This window comes from Panthera uncia (assembly GCF_023721935.1).
Source record: "Panthera uncia isolate 11264 chromosome C1 unlocalized genomic scaffold, Puncia_PCG_1.0 HiC_scaffold_3, whole genome shotgun sequence".
Classification (NCBI taxonomy): Eukaryota; Metazoa; Chordata; class Mammalia; order Carnivora; family Felidae; genus Panthera; species Panthera uncia.
The window spans coordinates 28,569,589-28,596,428 of NW_026057584.1; the positions used below are offsets into that span (position 1 = coordinate 28,569,589).

At 43.6% G+C, this 26,840-nt stretch overlaps 2 protein-coding genes across 7 annotated transcripts in view; one reads left to right on the forward strand and one right to left on the reverse strand.

Moving 5' to 3' along the window:
• Nucleotides 1–4,150, reverse strand: part of LOC125911363 (translation initiation factor IF-2-like) — a 29,273-nt gene extending 25,123 nt beyond the window's left edge. The window contains exons 1-2 of the mRNA XM_049615242.1: nucleotides 4,046–4,150; nucleotides 3,087–3,803 (exon numbers count right to left, since the gene is read on the reverse strand). Coding sequence (XP_049471199.1) covers nucleotides 3,087–3,803; nucleotides 4,046–4,150 — 822 coding nt within the window. The remainder of the gene's footprint in view (nucleotides 1–3,086; nucleotides 3,804–4,045) is intronic.
• METTL21A (methyltransferase 21A, HSPA lysine) lies at nucleotides 2,536–16,832 on the forward strand. 6 transcript variants are annotated; one of them, XM_049615056.1, is made up of 4 exons: nucleotides 2,536–3,027; nucleotides 4,340–4,519; nucleotides 6,182–6,293; nucleotides 15,114–16,321. In XM_049615056.1, exons 2-4 carry the CDS (start codon nucleotides 4,373–4,375, stop codon nucleotides 15,509–15,511), a joined length of 657 nt encoding a protein of 218 aa, XP_049471013.1. In that variant the 5' UTR covers nucleotides 2,536–3,027; nucleotides 4,340–4,372; the 3' UTR covers nucleotides 15,512–16,321. The 6 variants fall into 6 exon arrangements, with proteins under 6 accessions (XP_049471013.1, XP_049471011.1, XP_049471014.1 ...); XM_049615054.1 differs by lacking the exon at nucleotides 2,536–3,027 and adding an exon at nucleotides 3,364–3,451; XM_049615057.1 differs by lacking the exon at nucleotides 2,536–3,027 and adding an exon at nucleotides 3,520–3,609 and having other exon boundaries at nucleotides 16,229–16,832.
• The last annotated feature ends 10,008 nt before the right edge of the window (nucleotides 16,833–26,840 follow it).

Below are 26,840 nucleotides of genomic sequence, written 5' to 3' on the forward strand. Positions count from 1 at the left end.
TTGCAATAGACATATCTAATAGAAGATTGTTATCCAAAATATACAAAGAACTCTTAAAACTCAACAATAAGCAAATAATCAGATTAAAAATGGAGGGCGCCTGGGTGGCTCAGGCAGTTAAGCAACTGACTTCAGCTCTGGTCACGATCTCACGGTTCATGGGTTCAGCCCCACATTGGGCTCTGTGCTAACAGCTCAGAGCCTGGAGCCTGCTTCAGATTCTGTTTCTCCCTCTCTCTCTCTGCCCCTTCCCCCCTCAAAAAGATGAATAAACATTAAAAATTTAAAAAAAAAAAGGGCCAAACAACAGGTACATGAAAAGATGCTCGGCATCACTACTCATCAGGGAAATGCAAATCAAAAGCATTCTGAGATATCACCACACATCTGTTAGAGTGGCAACTACCAAAAAGGCAAGTGATAACAAGTGTTGGAGAGGATGTGGAGAAAAGGGAACCTTAGTGCACTGTTGGTGGGAATATAATTTGGTACAACCACTACGGAAAACAATATGAACAGTGTGGAAAGCTCCTCAAAAAGTTAAACACAGAGCTACCTGTGATCCGGTAATCCCGCTTCTGGGTTTATATCTGAAGGAAACAAAATCGCTATCTTGAAAAGATACCTGCACCCTCATTATTTACAGCATTGCAAATATTACTTATTGCAGCATCATTTACAATGTCCGAGACATGGAAACCTAGTTCTGTTGACAGACGAATGAATAAAGAAAATGTGGTGTATGGTGTGACATATATATCATATAATATATATCATATGTATTAGAATATTATTCATCCATAAAAAAGAAGGAAATCCTGCTATTGGCAACAACACGGTTGGGTCTTGAGGGCCCTATGCTAAGTGATGGAAGCTAGACTAACACTCTATAATATGACTTACATGTGGTATCTATTTTTAAAAAAGCCAAACTCATAGAAACACAGAGTGGAATGATGGTTGCCAGGAGCTGGGGGTGGGGGAAACGAGGAGATGCTGTTCAGAGGGTACAAAGTTATAGGATGAATAAATTCTAGGCATCTAATATTCAGCATGCTGATTACAGTTAACAATACTGTATCATGTACTGGATAGTTGCTAAGACAGTAAATCTTAAATGCTCTCACCACACACGTGCACAAAATTATAACTATGTGAGATGGCGGATGTGTTAACTAACCTTACTGTAGTCATCATTTTGCAGTATATACATGTATCAAATCATCACCCTGTGTACCTTCAACTTAAATATGTCAATGATATCTCAAAAAAGCTGGAAAATAAATAAGATAGGATAAAGAAAAAAGTGGGTCAGAGACTTAGCAGACACTTCATTAAAGAAGATACACAGTGGCAAATAAGCATATGAAAAGATGCTCCACAACCGTAGGTCATTAGGGGATTGCAAATTACAACAACTACAACACACCCACCAGAATGGCTAAAATTGACAACACTGACAACGCCTGAATGCTGACAAGGATGTGGGGCAACAGGAACTCCAGGAACTGTCATTGGTTGCCAGTGGGAATGCAAAATGGTACGACCAGTTGGGAAGTCTGGTGGCTTCTTATAAAACTCAACATTCCTTTACCATAAGATCCAGTAATTGCACTCTTTTGTATGGACCCATGGGAGTTGAGTAAAAAGATCAGGGGTTATGGAGGAGGGAGGGAGATAAATGGATGGAGCACGGGTTTTTTTAGGGAAGTGACACTTCTCTACATGATGCTATAATGGTGGATATATGCCATCATAGATTTGTCCAAACTCATAAAATGCTCAATACCAAGAACGAACGCTAAGATAAACTATGGACTTTGGGTGATAGTGATGTGTCAATGGAGGTTAATGAATTGTAAAAATGTCCCACTTTGCTAGGGGATATTGATAATGGGGGGAGACTCTGCATGTGCTGGGAGTGAATGGGAAATCTGCACCTTCTTTCCAATTTTGTTGTGAACTTAAGACTGCTTCAAAAATAAATTCTCTTACAGAAAAATTTTTTAAATAAAAATAAACTGAGCAAAGAAAAAAAAAGTTGGTAAAAGACCTTCACTGCTGATCTTGGAAGTTCACTGAAGTCCGCTTTGCAGCCCCAGTCTTCAGCTGGAAGGTTAAAGAAATGTCTACAGAGGCCGGAACGCCCCCTGCAGGAGGGGAGGGGCGAGGTGAGGCGAGGGGATGGTTTAGGGTTGGCCTGAGGCTCTTAGAGCAGGTCTCAAGCGGAATTACCAGGAAGCTCTTAAAAGTACCAGTGCTCGGGTCTCCTCACACTGAGACTTTCCCTTGGCAGAGTCCAGGCGGGGGGGAGTGAAAAGCGCTCTCCTACATTCTAACGTGCAGCCGGGGCTGAGAATCGCCGTGACCGAGCGGCGGTGGGTGGGGGACGGGGCTGGAGGTCAGAATACTGGAAGGAAAGGAAACCTTTCCCGAGAAGAGGACACCCCGCGCGGTCGTACGCTTGGGTGCTCACTCCAGCCGCGCTTTCCAAGGGCCAGCAGCCTAGGTCAGTGGCTTTCACGTCAAACACAGGTGTCGTATCGGCAGGTGCACCAACGTGGGCACTGGAAGGAGGGAGACTAGAGCCTTGGGACTGCAGCAACGCCCGGGACCGGGTGTGGGGCCAATCGCGCGCCCCCCGGCTTCCCTGCGTCCCCGGAGCCCGTTTTACTATGGAGGCCCAGGCGCCGCGTGCGGACTCTGAGTTCGCGCTCTAGTTGACAAGGGCTTTGTCACTTTTCCTACTCTGTTGCCACCAAGCGGTGATGACGCCAATTCGGTCCTCACTTTGGTGACGCGAGGACAAATGGGTGACCACGTATGCTTCGGAGCAAACTTTCTCCTACACCTGCTAACTGGCCACCTTTAACAGGAAAAACAGGAGAGCACACAAACTAGAAAAAAACCAAAACCAAACCACGCAAATACACACACGCACATATACACACACAGTGCGCGCGCGCCTGCGCAGGGGTGAGAACGAGCTCACAGGAAGGTGGAACCAGCGCAAGACCTTAGCGCCAGGTTGGTGGTCTCCCTGTCACCGGCCGCCAGAGCACCCCGCGCCTTCTCCGCGCACCTACCCGCGGCTCCACACCTTGCTGCCTTCGCCCACGCTGCCCTCGGCGGCCGGGAAACCGATTTGGTGGTCTGAATACTTTGGGGACCCACCGGAGGGAGGCCTGATGCCCTCTCCCCCAGCGTCCTCCTCCACGGCGCGGCCAGCACACCTGCGACGCCGCGCACCCCAGCGCTCGGGAAACACCTGTCTGGGGGAGGTGGGACCGGAAACGCGTGTATTCCGGCGCGCACCGCCCACCCCCGCCGCCTGCCGCGCTGCAGGCGCCCGTCGGTCTCTCGGGTCCGGGCCCTTTAAGGCGGGTGGTTGCGGCAGCCGCGCTGGGGGCGGGGCAAACAATGCGCGCCACGCGGGGCCGGATCCGCAGCGGTAAGTAGGGGCGAGGCCCGCCTCGGGCTGGGCTGTGTCGTTGCACTCCCGGTGTAGAGCCCGTCCCACGTGGCTGGGGGTCCCGAAGGGCCCAGTGGACCGGCTGCCCGACCCCCACTTCCACCGGTTCCCGGAGCCCTGGGGCCCGCCGGAAGCGAGTGCGTACCTGTCGGCCCTTAGGAGGGGGCCGGGGCGGCGGGTTCGGGGGACTCGGGGCAGGCCTCCGAGCCGCGGACGCCCGAGTCCACCCCGGACTCGGGCTCTCGCTCTCCCCGCCGGCGACTCGGAATCCGCCAGTGTGTTTCACTTCCAGTCTCGGCGAGCTGGAGCTGCGTCGACCGTGTATATCCAGCTGGTGTCAAAAAGCCGGATAATCAAACCGTTAACACCCAGTCCAAGTGCTGGTTCGGGTCCTCGGCGGTGACTAGTGAACGCACTGAATTTAGAGGGGGTGGAGGGAACACCTAAGCAAAACAGCAGGAACTACCCTGCCGGCCGCAGCGGGCGGTAGATGCAGTCTGCGTGGGCCTGGCCAGTTTAGAAAGAGCCGCGTTCTCCGCGGCCCTGGGCGGTCAGCGCCGCTCCGCTTCTAACGCGGCTGGGTTCGGAATTCAGCCAGTGGTGACAGCAGAGTGCGTAGGGCATCCTGCAGGAGTTGCACGGTCTTGGGTTCTTGTGCCCAAAGACACCTTTTAGCATGGATTCAGGACTAAATTTCTCTCCCCAGAAGGGGAAGAGCCATGCAAAAGGAATTAGACAAAGGTTCCCCCCACCTGTGTTTCTTCTTTTGAACATGTAAAACGACCTTAAAAAAAAACATTTGGAGCAATTTAAAAGAGAATGAGTATTTCTGGCCCTAGCGTCACGCGAGATTCTTTTGCCCAACAGCTTTGAGGGAGCAGAGAGCTGGATGCCGGTGACATGGCCCTGGTGCCCTACGAGGAGACAGCGGTAATGGGCTTGCAGAAATTCCACAAACCTCTTGCCACCTTCTCCTTTGCGAACCACACGATCCGGATCCGGCAGGACTGGAGACAGCTGGGAGTTGCCGCAGTGGTTTGGGACGCGGTAAGTAAGACCCTGGGGCCTCTGACCACAATTGATTTTAAGACTGGCTTTCTTCTTCCTTTTTTTTCTTTTTTTTTTTTTAATAACAGATTTATTGAGATATAATTTATATACCATACATTTCACCTGTTTATACAATTCTGTGATTTTTTAAAAAAGTAAATTCACTGAGAGGTGTAACCATCACCATGCTCTGTTTTAAAAACATTTTCATCCCCCAGCCCCTCCAAAAATACTTATACCCATTGGAATCTCTTACTTCCCTGCTCCCTCCCCCAACCCCAAAAGATTGCATTTTGAGGGTGAATAAAGGAAAGCTGAGGGAAAGTAAATTACTTGCCAGTAATATACCCAACAGGAAAAAGGGAGGGAGAGCTGGAAGGAAGGCAGGAATCCCCTAACTGCTTTGGACTCTCATTAAGTTAATTTTTCACTTAAGTTTCATTTTGAAAATATTGCACAAAGAATACTGTAAAAAGTGGGAGAGCCCAAAGTGAAGATCACATGTTTTCCTGAAGTTTTCCGTAGTTGTAATGGTCACAAAATTATACTATTAGTTGCTTTGTTTTACTGCTTCCTCTCACAGCACTGTTCTGTCAGCTTTTGTGACAGTGACTTGCCCTCAAGCAGCTCGCAGTGGGAACTCATTTAATGTTGGATAAATGATAGATGTAATTTTGTGGTCTTAACATTGCGTCAGGGATGCTAGAGAAACATTCAGGTGTAAACATCTCAATGTATTGTAGCCTCTTCTAGGAATCTAGTCCAAGGTGATTACATGGAAAGTATTCCCAGAACGACTAATAGGGCACATAATAGTGAGGAATGGGTGAGCCTTTTGAATGCTCACCAAGAAGAGGAATTGTTACTTATGCTACTAGTATGTGGCTGTGAAAGACAAATTCTATTTAAAAATCATGTTAACAACATACAATGCTTTTTAAAAAAAATGCTTATTTTAGAGAGAGAGAGAGGGAGACAGGATCTGTGCTGACAGCACAGAGCCGAATGCGGGGCTTGAACCCGTGAACCGAACCATGAGATCATGACCTGAGCCAAAGTTGGGTGCTTAACCGACTGAGCCACCCAGGCGCTCCTACAATGCTTTTATAGAATTGTATGCAAATGCTAACTCATGCATCAGGTGTCCAAAACTTCCTTTCCCATACCTGATAATATGTGGTGAGGGCCCCCAGTGATGCAGGAGCACCCAGCTCCAGGAGCCCCGGGCGGGAGCCACTCTGCCTCTTCCTTTGGGTGACATTGTGGCCTAGCTGCCTTGAACTTGGGTTAGGAACTGGACATTCCTTTAAGCAAAATCACAGAGACTGTTCATGTAAGCTCCACCGGGGTCGTTTTGTAAACTTTAAGTGACACAGTAAGAAATGAAACTTCCCAGATTGAGCAGCACCCTATGTTGTGTGGGCACCGTCATCGACCCCTGCTGTCCCCAGGAGGGACCTCGGTGGGGCCTAGGCTGCGTCCGCTCTAGCTCTAGGGTCATCTCCCAGCAGCAGCCGAGTTTCTGTGTGTGTTGTTAAACTGGGACTGCAACCTTGCAGTGGGAGAGAGGGTGTGATGTCTTCCTGCCAGTGTAAAGCCCGCCTGAAACCCTTGGGGTCCTCGGCACTCGTTGACACGCAACGCTGTGTTTTGACTCAGGCCGTCGTTCTCTCCGCATATCTGGAGATGGGAGCTGTGGAGCTGAGGGGCCGCCGCGCGGTGGAGCTGGGGGCCGGCACCGGGCTGGTGGGCATAGTGGCTGCCCTGCTGGGTGAGTGCCGTATGCTGGCTCCCTCCTTTGCGAGTGGAGCTCGTTGACAGGTGTGTTTGCTGCTTCCGTGACACAGACCCAGACCGGTTTTTCCCTTACTGGATGTTCTGTCCCCTGTACTTAGGAGTCACCTGCTGGTGTCTTTAACTCCAGTAAGCCTCGTTTCTTCTCTCTCTCTCTTGCTCTTTCTCTCATCCTGTTATTTATACTTCCCATGAAAGACTGCTTTGCCCCCTTCGGTTTTTTGTTTGTTTGTTTTTGTTTTGTTTAAGCAAACACACGTTTATTTGGGCATTTAGAATTGCAATTCAGGAGACAGTTGGGTTGTCTGAATTAGGTCCCTGCCCCTTTCAGTTTTATGCCAACAGTATGATCAGAAGGCAGTTTTCAGTTCAAAGAAAATTGTCGTGTTCATGTACATAGTTTTTTACACTTTAGGGGCCTTCTTGTACTCTGTTGGATTTAACCCTGCGAGGCAGGTAGAACAGATAGTCTCATTCATTGCTGAGGAAACTTTGCTGGTTCGTCTCTTCTGAGAAGGGCCGGCCCTGCTGTAGTTTGTACTGACATCTTATATTTAAAAATTCTCTTCGCGGTATACGGTTCTGAATTGGTATCGAGGTTTGTCGTTTTTTTTTTGTTTGTTTGGTACACAGATATTAATTTAGGCCTACAGTATTTTTAAGCTTTGTTTTTATTTTGTTATTTATTGTTGACTCCTTTCTTCAGCTTCTGGCTCATGCCGTTCAAGCCACCCAGTGGGTAGACCAGCCTCTAAGATACAATATATAACATTCATCACTTCAATATCGTCACCCAGTGCTCTTGTCAAAATGCAGCTTCTGCTTCTGTAGGTTGGGGTCAGGCCTGAGAACCTGCATATCTAACAAGCTCCCAGGGGATGATGATGCAGACGCTGTTGGTACTCAGACCACACTTTGGTGGTGAGGAGCTAGAATTCCACTCCATTGTGGACAGGTGCTCGAGGACCCACTTAAGCCCCTCGTTTATTGTGTTCTCTTTCCGGTACCTTATTTCTTTTTTTAGTATTCTTTTCTGTGTTTAGATCTAGCCTTCCAAAATGTGGTGGGGAACATGGGCAGCCTGGTAGTTAACGGTGTGTAAATGGATCTAGGTTTCCATCCAACACCACGGCACCTTCAGGTACTGATGAGGCCCTCGCTCGTACACTGCCTTTTGTTCTCCTCAGGTTAGCCTTACGACATTCCCGTGGGTGTTAGGTTTCATTTTTTTATTTTGTTTTACTTTATTTTATTTTATTATTTATTTTATTATGTTATGTTATTTTTACAGAAAGAGAGCAAGTGTGCGTATGAGCATGGGAGGGGCAGAGAGAGAGAGAGAGAGAGAGAGAGAGAGAGAATTTCAAGCAGGTTCCATGCCCATCGAGGAGCCCAACTCGGTTCCATCTCACAACCGCGAGATCATGACCTGAGCTGAAATCCAGAGTCCGATGCTTAAACTGACTGATCCACCCAGGCGCCCCACATTTAAAAATTTTTCATTTTGCCGGTGAAACTGGGGTTCTGGGAGGTTAAGTCACTTTGTGGAGTCCTGGTCAGTGGAGACCTGAGGACTCAAACCAGGTGCATCAGACACTTACTGTCTTTCCTTGACACTAAGTTTGCTGATGTGGGAGGAGTTAACTGGAAGGGAAATGAGGTTTCTTCTGTTTCCTCTGGACAAGCGGGTCTTCATGCAGAGCTGCGTCGGCTGGTGCAGAGACTTGCTAGTTGGCAAAGTGCATAGGTTTAGAGTTATACTTGGTTTTGACACCTTTTCTAACTCTTACTAGCTGTGTGACCTTGGGCAAGTTGCTTAATCTCTCCACTTCAATTTCCCTATAAAATGGGGATAATAATCAGTTCCTGCCACATTGAGGATCCAATGAGATCATGCACAGAAATCAGCTCCTTGACTAGCGCAAAGTAAATGCTCAATAAATGTTAATTGCTCCTCTGAGTATATCTGTTTGTGATCTAGAAATGCGGATCTGTGAGGTTGGGTGAAACAGGATGATGAGGTTCTTTAAAGACTAGCACAGAGTGGGGGACTAGGTAGTTGTCGCCCCACAAGACAATCGGCTTTAGGAGTGGGCTGGGACAGAACAGCACGGTGTTCTCTCGTGACTGGGGGGAGGTGCGCTTCCTGGCCTAGCTTCACCGCCCCCTCTTTCAATCCTTTCCTGCCGCGGAGCAGAATTCATTGCTGCCTTATTTCTTCTCCCCACAGCCCTTGGTATACTTGCCACATTGTCCCAGCCTTTCTTACAAGCCCGTGTTTCTTGTGTCTGTCTCTCCTGGCAGGCTGAAGCTCCTGAGGCTTGGGACTGTGTCTCATCCTGTGTGTCCTTGGCCCCAGCCAGACCCCACTTGCCATGTGGTAGATACTCAAATAGTTCTGGAATAAGAGTTGGGCAAACTAGAAAATCATGAAAAGTAATGTTTCTCTTACAAAAGTGATGTAACTCTTTTCAAAAATAGCCCTAGAAGAAGAATAAAGGGGGAAAAAGCCTACAACATTCTAGTTATTCACGACTCTGCAACATAAGTACTGTTAGCATATTGGTTTATTTCCTTCCATTCTTTTGCTTCCACTTGTATTTAAAAAAAAAAAAAATTTTTTAATGTTTATTTACTTTTGAGAGAGACAGAGACAGAATGCGAGTGGGTTAGGGGCAGAGAGAGAGGGGGACACAGATCTGAAGCAGGATCCAGGCTCTAAGCTGTCAGCACAGAGTCCAACGCGGGGCTTGAACTCACGAGCTGTGAGATCCTGACCTGAGCTGAAGTCGGACGCTCCACCCACTGAGCCCCCCAGGCGCCCCTCCACTTGTATATTTAATCACAGTTGTAATCGTGGTTATAGAGGTGTGTGTATGTGTGTGTATGCACATATGTATGTACGTACACATATGTGTGTCTCATTTCATGTTCTGTCGTGCGCATCTCTCTGCACTCCTGTGTGATTTGCACACCCGTTGTTGTGACTGCAAAGTATAAGGCATTGCTTTTGAGGGTGAGACCTGAGGGTAAGAAAAAGTTACTCTTTAGAATGGAGGCAGCGAGAACTAGAATAGGTGGTGATTTTGAACGTGTCAGAGGTTGATTGTTCTCCTTTTTAAAAAAGTATTTTCATTTTTCGTAACCCGAATCATTTATTCCCAAATTCAGGGAACACCCACCATATGCCAGGCTTGGGTTTAGGTGCTGAGGCTTCCAGTCTTCTCAGGAAGCTTCCATTCTAATTCTGATGGGGAGGAAGGAAAAGACAGATTCAATTAAAAAGCCAGGGAAAAAAACCTGGTAAGTTCTATGCAGAACTTGAGTAACGGGTGATGAGATTTTCCTATTAAAAGAAAAAAACAGCTTTTAATTACTGGGCAGTTCCCACATTCTGTCTATTCAGTCTGTCCTTCTCACCGCGCCCCCCTGCCTGGTGGGGAGGTCTACTTGGAGCTCTCTTCCCCTCGGGAAATGAAGGCTTAACAGAGGTTAGGTAACTTGCACAAGGTCACAACACTCCTGGATTGTGGAGTTAGAATTGGAATGCTGTTCTGACTCACACCCTCGTCCTTAGTTTGAAAATCTCTTTATACTGTGTGGAAAGTATTCTTAGAAAAAATCATCCCATTTTAAAGATAGGGTTCTGTAAGTTGGGGTGGGGTCAGGGAATGTGGGGTTTTTTTTTTTTTTAATTAAAAAAATTTTTTTTTCTTTTTGGTGTTTATTTTTGAGAGAGCACAAGCAAGGGAGGGACAGAGAGAGGGAGACAGAATGTGAAGCAGGCACCAGGCTCCGAGCTGTCAGCACAGAGCTCGATGTGGGGCTTGAACCCACAAACCATGAGATCGTGACCTGAGCTGAAGTCAGACCCTTAAACGCTTAACTGACTGAGCCACCCAGGCCCCTGGGAATCTGGATTTTAAAGGCTTCTGAGGTGATTTGATGCCCAACCAAGTCTGAGGAAGAGTCTTAAAATATAATGCTCAGGAAGAAGTTGTCTTTTAGTTTTCTATACTTGTAGTGTAAATCTCCACTGAGCTTTCCACTTCTTTGTATGTTTCACTGAAGGCTGGGCATCTCTACCTGCCTGTTTCTCAGCGCCTCAAACAGTATGTGTGTTTAAACTTGAACTCTTCTACCCTTTGCAAACTCGACCTTTTGTTCTCTTGAGTTAGTGTGGCCATCCAAGTGCGCACTCAGGCCCACCCGCGCCCCATAACCACCCCCGCCAGCCCTGCCAGCCCCACTGACCCATCTTCTAAGGATTTCTTGATTCCAGTTCTCCCTTTGCATTGGCCCCGCCCGGCTGGAGCTCTCAGCATCTGTCTCCTCCGTGAGGCTCTGCAGGTCCCTGCCACCTGACCTCTCTGCCTCTGCTTTGTCTTCTCAGAGCCACTTCCCAGTAGACTGAAGTGGCCCGTCCATGATGCAGAAGTGCTGGGTGGCCGGTACTTAAACACCCCTCTGCCTCCCCACGGCCGAACACCCCTGAGGCTCTCACCTCATTCTGACGGACTGTCAGGCTCATTTTGCAGATGCGCGCGCTGTTTTCGGTTCCAGGGACGCACACGCTGCTTCTGGTCCGTCCCTTCTGCCTCGGATGCCCTTTCTTCACCCTTTCCCCTGGTTAGTGCCACGTCTTTCCAGTGTAAGCTCAGATTTCCATTCCTTCCAAATCCTTTCTTTGACCTCTGGCCCTCTCGGAGAATTTCTCCCTTGTGAAACTTTCCTGGCACTCCAGGTTACCATATTTTACTCCCCACAGTGTATCACAGTTGTGTTTCTGGGTCTCTCCCTCATGAGGCTGAGGTTCTAGAGGCCAAGCATCTTCTTGCTCGTCTCTGTGTCTCTAGTACATAGCACGTGTTCAAATGTTCCAAGGTGTTGCTCACAGAAGTGCAAATGGGAAGTGATGGTAAGCGTTTACATGTTCTTTGTCCATTACCAAGTGAGAGGCCACGGGGTGTGTGGTGCCGGGTCCCTGCCCATTAGTCCTCATGAAGTCAGCCTTGCCTTGGAGGGCACCTGTCTGAACACCTTGTGAACCTCCCAGGGGGGGCATTTCCTCCCGTCTTCAGTCGTGGGGGCTCTGCCCTTCCCGCTTCTCCTGTAGGCTAACCTCCAGGCGAAGGGCGGCCCTCTGCTTGTTCCAGGCCTGTGGCTGTGCAGCCGAATGTGGCTGCTGCCGGGTCTCTCTTCACCTTGAGAATCCAGGAATGTTGAGGGGGGGGAGGGGAAAGTGGGGGGGGGCAGTGGATGCTACTGTGCTTCCTCTCCTACTCTGCCAGCCTCCTCCCACCCTCTTCCTCCATCCACGCTCCCAGCCAGAGACGCATCTTCTCATTTCACTGAGGAGACTGATGCGGTCAGAAGAGAACTTCTGTATCTCCCTCACTGCCTCCAGCCCTGCTGTGCCCCACAGTCTCTGCCTTTGCTCCTGATGTGCTCGCAGCCACCCCCCCCCCCCCCCCCCCCCACACACACACACACACTGTCACTTTTCTTCCCTCTTTCTGCCTGACCCTTCCCATAAGCCTGCAAACTGGCTGGCTCCCATCTGAAAACAGAAAACAACAACAACATTTTTTTGAGAGAGAGAGGTGCAAGTGAGTGAGGGGCAGAGAGAGAGAGGGAGAGAAGCAGGGCTCGAGCTCACCCGAAGTGGGGCTTAAGCTCACCCAATGTGGGACTTGAACTCAGGAACCATGAGCTGAAGTCAGATGCTTGAGGACTGAGCCACCCAGGTACCCAAAACAAAAAGTTTTGACGATGTCTAACAGAAATGTATTTTCTGTAGTGGGAAATGTGTAAGATGAACCTGGGATATCTTGTCCCACCAGATAGCAAGGAGGCTAACAAGGACAACATGGGGTTGTGTCAAAAGTCTGCTGGCAGTATTTGAACATCAATATTGATAATGGCACTGGATCTAAATATATCAAATACGTTTAATCCGTGAGTTGATGATACAACAACAGAATAAACCTCATCAGTCATCTCTGGAGGCTGCTTTGGAGTCCAGTTTATAAAAGGGGAGGGAGGAGCAAAATTTATCCTGCCTTTCCTATTCAGTTCCTATACAAAATGAGTAACAAACTATAATCGAAAGAAACTATCCTTTATAGAAATTTCTCAACAAACAAATGCAAAAGGAATGTAGTGAATTAAAGATCTGGGCATTGGGTATTCATGCCTGTTCACGTCACAGAAATACAGCTTACCAGGTACTACATACCCCTTGATGAAGAACATATCACCACCTCTGAAATAGCCTTGCTCAAAAAAGTCAAATTTACGGGAGATACAGAGGAGAGAGGAACAGACTAAACTATATAAAATGGCACGGTCGGTGAAATCCAGATTGTGGGAAACTACAGGACAAATGATTTGTTTCTTCCCCAAACTGAAAGGGGAAACAAAAGATTGTAGGGAAACTGATAGATTAAAAGACACTTAAGACGTCCCTGTGCTCCTCTCCATAAACAAACACCCAAAAGGAAACCACAGGCAGGGCTGCCGTGTTCAGGGACGGACGTCTGTGTGACGAAACGTGAGTGGGTGGTAAGGAAGAGCTTCCCGGCAGAGTCAGGGTTGGCTGCTCTTGGGTGGGCGTATTTGGGAGCTGGCCCCGGGGTGGGTGCGTGGCGTGGTTACAGCAAAGGGGCACACCACCAGCCTCCTTCACCTGGGTCACTGTGGGGGCCTCGTCACAAGGCCCCTTGCTTCCGGCCTGGCCCTACTGCTAGAAAGTCTGTTAAAGTCTAACCTCATTGGCGCTTCCGCTCAGCACTCTCCATTAGCTTCTCCTCTCAGAAAAAGCCAAAGCCTTTCTGAAACCTGACGTGTGCGGCCCTCGGTGGTCTGCCTCCTGCCTGTTACTCCTTTGGCCTCATCTTCTGCTTTGTCCCTCCTGCACTCGTTCCTACCATTCTGGCTGCCCTGGCCTGCCCACCGCGGGCCTGTGTACCTGCTCTTCTGCCTGCTGGGGATACTGCCCCTCCTGCGATGTACTTCGCCTAAGTCACTGTCTGGGTGAGGCCTTCCCTTATTGTTCAGTCTGCAATGTCCCACCCGCTTTCCTTACCTCTGGACATCTGTCTCTCTTTCCTGCTTTATTTTTGCCCTAGTGAGTGAGTATCTCCAACTAACGTACTGGTCATTCTGACTTCAAAAACACCTCTTATTGCCTGTCTCTTCACTTGAATCTAAGCTCTGAGGTAGGGGTTTTTGTCCCGTGGTCGCTAGCAGCCACTTGGATATTTATGCAGTTGATAGAGGAGTGGCCAAGTCGCATCAAGGTCCTACCGAAACTCCTGGAACACCTAGCAGATTAGAAGTAGCCTCAGAACCTCAGAAACCCTCCGAGACAGGCGTCGGAAAGGTCTACGTGCAAAAAGTATTCAAATGAACACCAAGGTGATCTACAAAAGACTAGATCACTCCAGTATTGCCAGCAAATACAGACCGTTGTTACGAAATCCAGACATAAATTTCTAAGTCAAACCAGGAAAAGGCTGGCTGTGAGCTTGACTGTGGGGGGAGACCGGAAGTGACTCTGCGTTCTTCTCCTTGAGGCAGCGCGCTGCTCGGCCAGAATGGTCAACGCGGTAGGTGCGTGCTTGTAAAGTCCAACAACCGGAGCACCTTTGTCAGGGTCACACGGAGCACTGTAAACGTCAGATTGAATTCCACCAGCTGCCGCTGAGGGGGTGCTTGCCGTAGCCGGTGTGGAACCCCGTGGGGGCGTGACCCACGAAGGTCACAAACTACAGAAGGCACGGAAGCGAGAATCTTCTGAAAGAATGGAAATTACGTTAAATTTCAGAAGTTACAAAGTCAGAACTGAACAGGATTATGCATACAGTTCCTGCAGCGCAGATGAGGTACTTCAGGGCCGGCCTTAGCTAGTTGCTTCACTGCTGTCAGGGTGACTACAGTTCGGTCTTCTCCCAGCCGTATTGGTTCCCGGCAAACATTTAGTTCATGGTAAACAACTCGTGAGAAACGTTGATGAAATACTGCCTCCTTTGCCGTATGCATGCAGGAACTCAGCATTTAGTAAACATGATCTCACGTTTTAACCTACGGTAATTTAGTACAATCTAGGAATTTCTAGGTTTAACCACTTTTCAAAATATATACATATATATGTGTACATACATACATATATGTATATAACTTACGTGTATATACATACATGTATATATATATATATATAACTTAAATACATACAGGTTGGCTGCTTCCTAACAGCATAAGGAGATGTGGACTGGGATTTCTTAATAGCCAATTAATCCCTCCTTGATTCTTGTTAAAGCTTAGACCTGAGAAAGTAGCCTTTCCCTGTTTTTGGTATCTTGTTGTCTTTATAATCATTTGCTCCTAGATTTTTCTTTTGTGGATTCTATTTTACCTTCAGGTCTACTGACTCGAAGATCATGAGCTAATGAATAAAATGTAGTGGTAGATACCTGTGGGAGGTGGGCCAGTTCCACCTGCAGAATCCAGAAGCTTCAGTGTTGGGTCACTGGGGGGCTCTGCACTTCAGAGGCACAACTTAGCAAACAGATGTGTCAGAGGGGCAAATCCAAAGTTCACTTTTACCAGTAAGCGGTGCAGAGGAGCTTCTGGTCATTTTCTGATCGTTTGCAGCCATCCCTGAAGGGCATGAGCTTCTGGATTTCAGGTGGAATATTAGAGACATTCCCCCTCCCACCCCCCGCTTGACTTGACACCCCTACCTGTTAGTTGTATTGATGTGCACATGACTCTCTCTCTCTGTCCCACATTCTAGGTGCTCATGTGACTATCACGGATCGAAAAGTAGCATTAGAATTTCTTAAATCAAATGTTCAAGCCAACTTACCTCCCCATATCCAACCCAAAGCTGTTGTTAAGGAGCTGACTTGGGGACAAAATTTGGGGAGTTATTCACCTGGAGAATTTGACCTGATACTTGGAGCTGATATCATATATTTAGAAGAAACATTCACAGATCTTCTTCAGACTTTGGAACATCTCTGTAGCAACCGCTCCGTGATTCTTTTAGCTTGCCGAATTCGCTATGAACGAGATAACGACTTCTTGGCGATGCTGGAGAGGCAGTTTACTGTGACTGAGGTTCACTACGATCCTGACAAAGACGTACATATTTACAAAGCACAGAAGAGAAACCAGAGGGAGGACTTCTAGTTGGCTGTAATTTTTAGGAATGTTGTTATTGAGTGTGTCGGTGAAGGTCTTAGCCTGGGAATCGAACCACATTTGATGAAATGGCTCCTGAACAAAAAGTCTAACCAACCAAAGGTTCCCAAGGGACAAAGCACATGTGCCGTTTGAAAACAAAGTGGCACTTTGTCCCACTGCTGTGACTTCATAGTCCTATTTTACTTTGAAAAGTCCAACTAGCGTTAAAGGAATGTATGAGATATCTGTATCCCATACTGCCCCCTCTTGGTAAACAATTTTCACTGGTGATAGAATGAAGGGCTGGTATAAAAGGGCCTTCAAAGCAGTGAGCTTGTTTCGGTGAGGCTAACCCATGCAAGTTCTATTAAATACATTCTGAGATACATGTTGAGCCCAGTTTTCTAATTTTCTGAATATAAAGCAAGAGGCTTAATGTATATTCCCTGAGCTGTTGATGCTCTTGAAATCTTTTGTCTGCCCCATTTAGGTTTTAAGTATTACTTTTGGTTACTTGAGATGAGGATGTGAGTTCCCTGAGGTCTCGTTTCATGCTTTTTGGCTTAATTTCCGATTTAGGCACACAAACAAATGAAGTAAAACTAAAAGTTGAGCTACGTCTTGAAACCACCATGTGCTGCGCCTGGGGTGTCGTCTTCAATAGCTGTAGTTTTCCCCTGGCACTCCCCTTTCTCAGATGTTGTGTTTGTATTTCTTTCCTAGGCTTTCCCCTCCTTCGTATAATGCATAAGATGACGTTGAAAACAGTTGGAAATCTCACCCCTTCATGGGAGGTTAACTCCCCGAGAAGCTCCTTCCACGTTGTGCTTGTAATTGCTTATTCCATGTCTGGATTCCCCAGAAGATGGGGAGCTTCTGGGGGCCAGGACTGGTGCCTCCTCCAGGGCTGCGTCCCAGCAGCCAGTATCTCAGGGCCAAATATTCACTGAATGAAAAACTGCATTCCATTTAGAGGGTACTGGTATTTGGGTTAAATGACTGCTACATTGTTTTATGATTATCTTTGACAGACTTTATGAATGAAGTCTCTCTCTCTCTCTCTCTCTCTCTTTCTCTCTCACACCCCCCCCCTTTTTTTTTTTAAAGCAATGTAAAAGCTTAACAGTTTAAACAAATTCAGATGACAAGAATTAAAATCTCAGTATGGTCGAGGGTACTGGAGATAGATCTTTGTAAATCATCGGAAACAAGACCTCCTTCCTCTTAACCTTTTAATGACTACCTTGGATGTGAAAATACCCAATACATTATTTTCTACATATATTTTAGAGGTTTTACTTTTAATAAAGATGAATTATGAATTAAACGTTCTGAGCATTCTGTGACGTACAGGTTCAACACAATTTTGATAAATGCACGTGACATAGAAATATCCATAGTCCAGCAAATCCGTAAAACGCCAATACTGTGCTATGAACATGGAAGGTCTTTTAAAACAAGTAAAATACAAGCCCTGCAGTATCAACACTGTAATGAAATGAAAGGCCGGTCCCCCACTCAGGTATGTTCTTCGAAATGAGTATTTTAATTGGGGTTCAGCTCCCTTAATATCCCTGACTTTGCAGAACAGACATTAAAGTGGTTTTGGGTGGGGATGGAAAACTTCAAGATGTCTGGGTGCTCTACCGAGTGAACGAAGCATTAATTGGTGGTGTTGCATGTTCACAAAACATTGAGGGTCAGAAAAGGTTGAAGGTAATTTTTTTTCTTAATAGATGTCAATAAAAGGCAAGAAAAATTCAACAGGAATAGTTTGGTGTTTAAGTGAAAAATCAAATGATTTTTTTTGGCTTTGAGTTTAAAGTGTTGTCTCAGGCCAAGTTCCCTGGGGAAATACACTCAGAGATGGACATTAGGGTGTGGAAAGTTTAAATGGGAATGATTTCAAGATCGACATCTCTGAGGTAGTAAAAGTAGTAGGATTGGGAAATAGGGGGGAATTAGGCTGGGATGCAGTCAGGAGTCCTCAGAAACGAGAGCTAGGATGGCCCTGTAGTTGGGCCATACTAAGCCAAGAGGGCAGGGTTTTATATCCCTGCATAGATTAGTCATGTGATCTAAGGGGCATATCCTCAGGATGAAGAAAAGACCTGGAGAGAACTCAGCTGAGAGCCATCATCCAACATTGCCAGAAGCTGGGGAAGTGAGTGCTTAATGGGTGTGTGGGGGTGAGGGATGGGGCTGGGGGTAGACGTTATATCTGGATAGTATGCCACAGTGTCCGCTATAAATGTCAGGAAAGCTGTGATGGCTTTCTCTTATGTTAAAGGATTGACCTCAGGAACGTGTATTCTAAGTGTGCCTGTCTTATCCTCAAGGATAGAAACCTAGTCTAAACCAACTATATGCTAAGCATTGATTTTCACACTGCTCAGTTTTAGGACTCTTAGTTCTCCAGTGACTTTTCCCACAATTAAGATCAAATACTGGTGCCAAGATGCTATGTTAAAATATACGTAGGACGTCAGGTTCTTAGAACTACCACTATAAAGTACGCTGTCATTCCCTGTGCAGATTACTTATTTTTTTTAATGTTCATTTATTTTTGAGAGAGACCGAGTGTGAGCAGGGGAAGGGCAGAGAGAGGGAGACACACAATCTGAAGCAGGCTCCAGGCTCAGAGCTGTAAGTACAGAGCCTGATGCGGGGCTCAAAGCCACGATCATGACCTGAGCCGAAGTCCCTGACACTCAACTGATTGAGCCACCCAGCTGCCCCAAGATAGCAGTTTTTAAATCAGGAAGAGGGGCACCTGGGTGGCTCAGTTCGTTGAGTGTCTGACTCTTGATTTCAGCTCAGGTCATGACCCTAGGGTTGTGGGATTGAGCCCTATGTTGGGCTCCACTCTGTGGAGCCTGCTTGAGATCCTCTCTGCCCCTCTTGCCCACCCTCTCTCTCTCTCTCTCTCAAGATAAAAATTTTAAAGTAATTTTAAAAACCACTTTTTAATATACCAGCATGGGGCCTGACATCATAGTTGGTGAAATAGTCCTGTGATTTATTTTTGTGTCAGAGACATGGTCATAATTATACTGCTACCCCAGAACCTCTACCTAGACATAAGCAGCATTCTTTTTTTTTAATTTAAATTTTTAATATTTATTTCTGAGAGGGCGAATGGGGGAGTAGGGCGGGAGGGGCAGAGAATCTGAATTGGGCTCATGCTGATAGTAGCTGGCCCGACGCGGGGCTTGAACCCACAAACCATGGGATCATGACCCGAGCCGGAGTCAGAGGCTTAACCCTGAGTCATCCAGATGCCCCGAAAAGTAGCATTTTCAAGGTCTTTAACAAGAACGAGGCAACATGTTGCAGTGAGTAGGGAGAGCCTTGTTCTGGGAAAAAGAGAAACTGACAAGAACTGCATGAAATCAGGGCAGAACTCCGTTCTTTTTTTGTGACTTTGAAAATTGAGGATTTGTTAGCTCTGACGTTTCTTTCCAATCTTCAGTCATATTATGCTTTTCTTTCTACAGCCAGGAAGTGTTAAAACTTAACACTAGAAGATGTGGTATGCTGAAAAATTAAGTTTCCTACCTGAGAACTGTTTCTGTGGTAGAGGGGAAATCCCTATAACAGAGGTGTGAAAGGGGGGGCTATCTGCTACAAAACCTTGTGTTGAGGCTGGCTCTGCCACTTCTAACTCCTAAAAATTACATACACTATAAAGCTTGACATTAAAAAAATACCAACGTGATCTTTTTATTAATTTAGCAAATTATTAATGCTTAGGAAGCAAACTTCAAATATGAAAACCATACTTAATAAACATTCCCACTTCTCAGTATCTATCGTAAAGATAAACTAGCTTCTATTTATACTAACTTGTGTGTATCTGGAAGAGTCAAAAGTAACAACCTACATGTTCACAAAAGAGGGTGCTTATTAAACTATGATACATCTACACAATGGGATACCACACATCCGTTAGAAAGACTGAGGCAGATGTACATAAACTGAAATAGAACTGTCAAGACACATTCAGTGAAAAAGTACCATTTATGTAAAAAGGGGAGAGAGGAGAGAATAGACATTACATTTGCATGTATATGCACAGATTGTCTCTAAAAGGATACACAAGAAACTGCTTTTTACTGCTTCCCCATTTGTCCTATTTTCCAAACGTACATACTACTTAAGGAAACGAAGTTAAAAAATGAGGACACTATCGAGAAAGTGAAACGAAAACTTAAGAGAATGGGAGAAAATAATGACAAATCGTACTACCTGGTGAGGCTCTGGTATCCAGAATATGTAAGAAACTCATAAAACTCAACAACAACAAAAAACACCATTAAAAAATGAGCAAAGGACTTGAACAGACATTCTGAGCATTCTGGTTATCCTCCAAATAACCACAGACACATGATACGCGACATCGTTCAGCGTTAGAGTTGCAAATACGATTGACAACGAGCTAGCTCTTCACACCTGTAAAGAGGGGCATAATTAAAACCAACGTTGGTCAGCGCACGGAGAAATTGGGACACTCACGTATCAATCATCATTGGCAGGAATGTAAAGTGGTGCGGCAGCTCAGGAGAAATTTGGCAGTTCCTTAGAAAGTAAACATAGAACTACCATATGGCCCAGCAATTCCACTCCTGGGTATGTATTCAGAAGAACTGAAAGCAGGGACTCCAATACCTGCACGTGAATGTTCATAGCGGCATATTCACAAAAGCCAAATAGCGGAAATATCCCAATGTCCATCAGTGGATAAATGAATAAACTGTGGCATATATGACGGATTATTCAGCCATAAGGAATGAAGTACTGATAAATGATTTTGAGGCACCTCAAAAACATGCTAAGTGAAAGAAGCCAGGCACAAAAGGTCACATAGGATCCTGTACGGAAGAAACAATAGGTAACTATAGAAATGGAAAGCAGATTCATGGTTGCCTGGGGATAGAGGGAGGGGAAAATAGTAACTCTTTAATAGATGGAAGGTTTGATTTTGGAGTGACGATTTGGACCTAGATATGCAGTTGGTGGTAGCTAGCACAACGTTGAGAAGGCACTAAGTGCTACCGAATTATTCACTTAAAAATGGTCAATGTTATGTGAATTGTACCTCAATTTAAAAAAAATAGCAAAAAATAGCATTGCAGTGCCTGGAAATACCTTTCCTCTTCACTTGTTAGGACCTCATCAGAATCCTAAGCCCCAGTTTGGTCAATATGCAAAAGAAAGATGTGGAGAAATGAAAAATGCACAGTGGAAGGTAACACTAAGGCAGTGGTTTTCTGGGATTTTGCCTTAAGCAGCGTAGTGGAATAGTGGCATCATTTACAAGATGGAAAAAGCCAGCTGAGAGATGAATGGATTTAGAGGAGAAATGAGAGGTTCTGTTTTGCAATCTGAGTGGAGATGACAAATAGGAGAGTGTAGCACCAGAGCTAAAATTGTGTGAACGTCTTAGAATGGTTTCTTCGGCTGTGTCCTAGAGCTTCCTGAGGACAGGTACTTCTTAGTGCTCAACTATTGGTGAAATAAGCAAGTAACCACAAAGGTATGGATAAAGAGAGGCACTCTATCCTTTTATTGGAGGCTCAAGCACCTGGACACGGGTTACAAGGAGGGTGACTAAAGGTCCCGATTTGCTCAGCACAATCCTGGTTTACACCTGTTGTCCCTATTAATGTCACCCTTTCACTCTCAAAAATGTCTGCTTGTACAATCACCTTAAGTAGTCACACTTTGTAGAAGAGAAAGAATAAAATGTGTGCAATTCCTTCAATACAATAGCAGGTGTAACAAGCTTAATAAATACGTCATGGCAATTTTTAAAAAAAGTACCTTAGGATAAATGCAACTGCTTATTTTCAGAAATTAAATCAACAGGAGAGAATCTTTTATTATGCTTTAAGCAAAGAGCAGATTAACCACACCTCCTCCCATTTCCTATGATCACAGAACTTTAGAATTACAAGGGGGCCTGACAAGTTAGCTATTCTCATTGTTCTTCCAATTAAAACATGTATTTTCTGACACTGGAGACAGCTGGTCATATGTCTCCATTGGTTTTCTCAATAGGGCGGTAACATCTCCACATCTTCAAATAGGCACTGTTCAATCTTTCTGAACAAAGAAATCTTGTGCTAAAAATGAGGAATACAGTAAAATTAAATAACTGAAGATATGTTCTGGTTTCTCAACTTAGTTTTCCGTTGCCGTGCAACACAAGCTTGTGATATATTCTAACATAAACTTTGCTCATTTAACAAAAGTAATAAACTGAAGTCCCAGAAAATACAGCTTAACACTACTGGCAGAAACCAAAATCGAGAGATCCCATCCCCAAAAAAGAGACTTACAGAGTTTTTAAAAGCATGTTTATGTGACTGCACATAAATGTGTGTAAAAAGGGCATTAGGACAGTTGATACCACAAAGATTACAGTAAGAAAAAGCACTTTCTGACAATATTTCACAAATTCACAAGGATCACTTTAATATACAAAGCAATTGCTACCATTCTGAACACAAAGCAGCTACTATGTACATAGTGTTAATAAAATGCATTATAACTCAGTACATTTTCTCTCTTTACACAGATAGAGCACAAAAAGATTTAGGTAAAAAAATTAAAACAGGGATGTTTCTAGAATGTAGGGAATTTTATTAGAAATGTATTTCCCTCATTATATTTACTTAATATTCAACTCCAATAGTAACATCAGAGTTAAAAATCGATACCCTGTTTTGTGCTGATAGTTTTGGGGGGAGGTATTCTTTACCCCAATCCTCAAGGAAAAATTAAAACAAAAACAAAAACACCATCTTTCTCTCTAGAAACTTCCCTGATTATTTTGTTTCTAAAAAGTCTCAAGTGATACATCTAGGTTAGAAATAATTCCTTTTTTGGGTGGGGAGGACAAGTGACATGTGGACAAATCAGTTGGGGACGACTCTACATGGAAAACTGCTAACTAGCACTCCTCTTTGCCACCCCTCCATAAATCCATACTCACAGAACAATGGTGACAAATTATTTCCCACTTTTAATATAAATAATTTTTATTACATACACAAATTGGAGTGGCACCTGGATAAAAATATGTCTATAAAGCATTTACCAATTCAATTTTAAAAACGTAAGAAAATAAAACCTCCCAAACACAAAGATAGATCATTTCACTTGGCCAACTAACATAAGATTACTATTTGCAGGGATTTTCTTCCTTCCCTACCAATTTTTCAACTATCTCAGATTGACTCTTACATTTCTGAGATGCTCCTCGGAAGCTTGGAAACGCCCATACTTCTGTAGGCAAGTATCACATAATGCCTGTATAAAGGAGGTAAAATCTGATTTTCCTACCATTTGCCCCTTTTCAAAGACATTTCCCAAAGATTGTTCATTTTCCTTTTACTTGCTGGTGAGAATAATTAAAAATGTATCAGGTTATATACCCAGCTAGGACCTGCACCCACAGTACCAGAATGCAGACAGGTCAATATTTTCTCTCTGTGCTAAAACAACTCTGCCTGTTTATATCATCTTCACAGGCTTTGTTCTATTTTTTTTTTCTATTTTTATTTTTTTAAAAAATAAATTTCAAGCTAAAACACCTGAAATATAATCCCTCCACTCAAACGTTATCTGGTCCCTCTTAGAGTTTGCCCCCCTGAGGACACATACAAAGGCTTAAGCTACATTCACTAATCAGTACGAACTTATCAGAAGCATATGAGACAGATGGAACTTCAGCACCCTGTTTGATTTATTTGAAATTCTTCCATACTGACTCAGCTTCATGATATGTTCAACCCCTCAGGGATTAGTGCCTCTCCTAGCCATTGATTCGAGAAAGTCAAGGAAACCAGTTCCTAGTACATACAGTGACTGTGCAGTCAACTTAAAAAAAGTCAACGTATCAACATTAAAAGTATTCAAGATGTAGGCAAACCATCCAACAAAAGTTCTAGTTGTGCTTTGTACAACAGAGTGAGCAAATGTATCCCTCAACTCTTCACCTCCAGGCAGCTTACCAAAGCGCGTTGCGCTTTCCCTTCTCACTGGACCTCAGTCCGATTTAGGTGTTTGATGGTAACAAAGCCAATTTAAAGTGAAAAAAACCTCAGTCAAATCATTCCATGTGGTCTCCATGATGATGGTAATTAACTGCCTTGAAAACTATTTTACTGTTCTAGATAAATTGATGGATATCTTGGCACCCTATAGACAACACTAATGTTGGAATGGGAACAGAGTCTCATTTAAAATTGAAAATAAGTATCAATTTACTCCAGTTGCTTTTCCTTCTATCTTTATCCATGATGTAAAAGAATCCCATTGGGTTCAAACTCATCTTTTAATTAACTGGGCTAGTCAAATCTAATTTCCTGTTACTTTTCTTTCACAGCTATTTATAAGGCTAGCCTTTAGGTGCTAAAATATTTTAATGAAATTTTCCATTTAAAAAAGTCACATGATTTGAAGAGAGGAAAAAGACATAAAAAGCCAGTTGACAATCAATTGATGAGGGAACTTTTCTCAAGTTGCTAACACCCAACAGGGTCATTTTTTAAAAGTGCAAGTTACACCAAACATTTACAAAGAACATAATGTAAATATAATCCAAATAAATATACAACTTTTGTATCAGGTCAACGGGAAACAGCAATACCAAAAGTTTTCAGAGCCAAAAAGGCAACAAAATGAAGCCTCTTACAAATAACTGAAAAGGTGTGTAATGACTGTTCTAAAAACCCACTTTAATTCAAAAATCATAACTTTATATTCGCCTTATTTAATCCTGCAAAATGAAGCAGACTTTTTGATCTTCGAAATAAAGAGACCAATTTATGCTAATAAATTGACTGTTGCTGATCACAAAATTAAAAACATTTTTAAAATGTAAAGAAGAAATCTAGATTGAAGTCACTTCAAGTAAGTAAAAGCATCCTGGTTTAAACACACTGGTTGTTTCTTCCTAAGCCTTTGTATGATTCCACATGTCACCCCAAGTGGTCAAAATGATAGTAGGGATTAGGCCTGAGAGACAGAGATAAACTTCAGCCAGATGACTTCTGATCGGACAGCCTGCCTGACTGGTATTGTGCTTTCAGATTCTAGCACTGCTGCTGACCTACCATCAAAACACATTTTTCTGAAAAAAATCCCTGCTCAAATGAAAACACCCAAATTCCTCCCCCAGGATGAGTTTTGAAAAATCAGTGGTACCTTTTAGAAGCTATCTGCAAAATGTTCTTACCACTGTTATAGCTGCCAGAGACAAAGCATAAAAACCAAATACTTTGGGGGCGGGGGAGTTTTCAAGTGACTAGTAACATACATAAAAGTATCAAGCCAAAGAAAACGAACAGTAAAAATAAAATACTTGGAAGAAAATTAGAAGACAAAAATCAATCATGAGTGCTGGAGTAATGCAGTCCAAGAAACTACCAAACGGGATGCAACAGAACACGCAAAGATGTAAAATTTCATCTGACCTCAATATACTATAATACTCAGCATTCCTGACTTAGGAGCTCTCAGAGCTTCAGATTATATACTGTATGTATTTATATATATGTACACATATATTATACAAATGCCATTTCCCCCCCCAATAATATCTAAACGAACAGAGCACCTATGACAATATGATGGTTGCCAATATGGTACTTGAGTTTGAAAAGAATGAAATTAAAATTAGATCTGATATCAGTTTTTTAATAAGGTGGACACATTGGATCTAGCCCTTTCTAAACCACTTTTCAGCTAAACACTATCAAAGTTTGAAAACTCGTAAGAGTAATATATCAAAAATAAACCCCTCCCACTTCATTTTTATTAGAGTTAATCTGTCCTATAGATAAAAGTGCCACATGGCCCTATATTTGCAAAGTAAGCGATACCAAACTTGCTATTTTCTAGGCAAATCAGTAGCATATGTACAGATTCCTATGATGACATTTTCATTCCCTTTTGGCCAATATGAAGAGAAAAAAACATTTATTACTGGTAATGTGGCCATATATGTTCTTGGCTACAAGATTTTTTTTTAAATTATGTCATTTCCTTAATAAAGATTCTCAAAGTTGCATGCTTAAAAACAAACACCTTTTTTCCAATTCTTGTTAAAAAAAAAAAAGTCTGCACAAAAGATGCTTAATTTCTATCTGTATAAACTGAAATTTTCAAGTCTCTTTATGGGTCTAAAACAGATTTAGCAACAGAATATATTTCTTACCTCACCATTAAGTAACTGACTTCAAACCAGTGCAATCATCCTCAAGGTACAAAGGACCTGGTGTTTGTAAAAACTTACAAATTCAACCAGCTAATATGGATGTGACTGCCTTGATTCATCAGGGACTAAGAGGACCACCAACTTTTCTAACTAAACAGAATGCCTCAACTTTTGGAAACATTTTACTTTGGAGAATACAACTTGCTAAATACTAGGCAATTTTCATTTATAAAGTTTATGACATTCAAAACATTTTGACTCATTAAGAAAGAATTCTAGTTTGTGAAAAGATTTGTCACTTTGCTTGGTTTCTGCTGAAGTTTTGGAAAATGACACATCTATGCTGGTATACAAATAATTTTTATGCTACAACTTTCCCCATTAGCTCAGCAGGATAAACATCAAACTTTACAGTCGTTTGAAAGCCTTCTTGAGAATCTGGTGAATTGTCCAAATATAAGACTACATCACTCAATTCTTAGAATGATGCTCCTTCATAAACTCTGTTCATCCTTGAAAAGAGACAATGGTTTGTTACAAACAAAAATAAACCATTAACAAATATTAATTAAAAACCTTACTTTTCAAACGGGACCCAACAATTAACACCCACATCTGTATATTTTGTTAATACATTAACAAACTTTTAAAAATAACCCATGACTAAATATAAAACATTAATTTTCTACACTCTTCTTTTAAAAGGAATAACCTTTTCAAATGAGAAATTATATCTAACATTATGACAGTCTCCAATTTTTAAAATCCACCTTAGTCCTATTTTTTTAAAGGGTAACTTTTGTAAAGATTTATCAAGCTTAGTGAATGAGTAATTAATAATTAGAAGTATTGGAAACAATGTATGATACATATAAATACAGACTGGTATAGTCAGGGGTTAAAACAGGTAGCTCCTTTGCAGAACAACAAAGGCTATACAGCATATTGGAAAGCTCAAGCACAACTATCCTTTTTAGGAGAAAACAAAAAAAAAAAAAAAAAAAAGTTTTGTAAGAATGACAATCCAAATATTGTAGTACAGCAGTCATTCAAATGCATCTGAAGAAAATAACTCTCCTTGTGTACATCTAATACTGTACTTTTTATAAC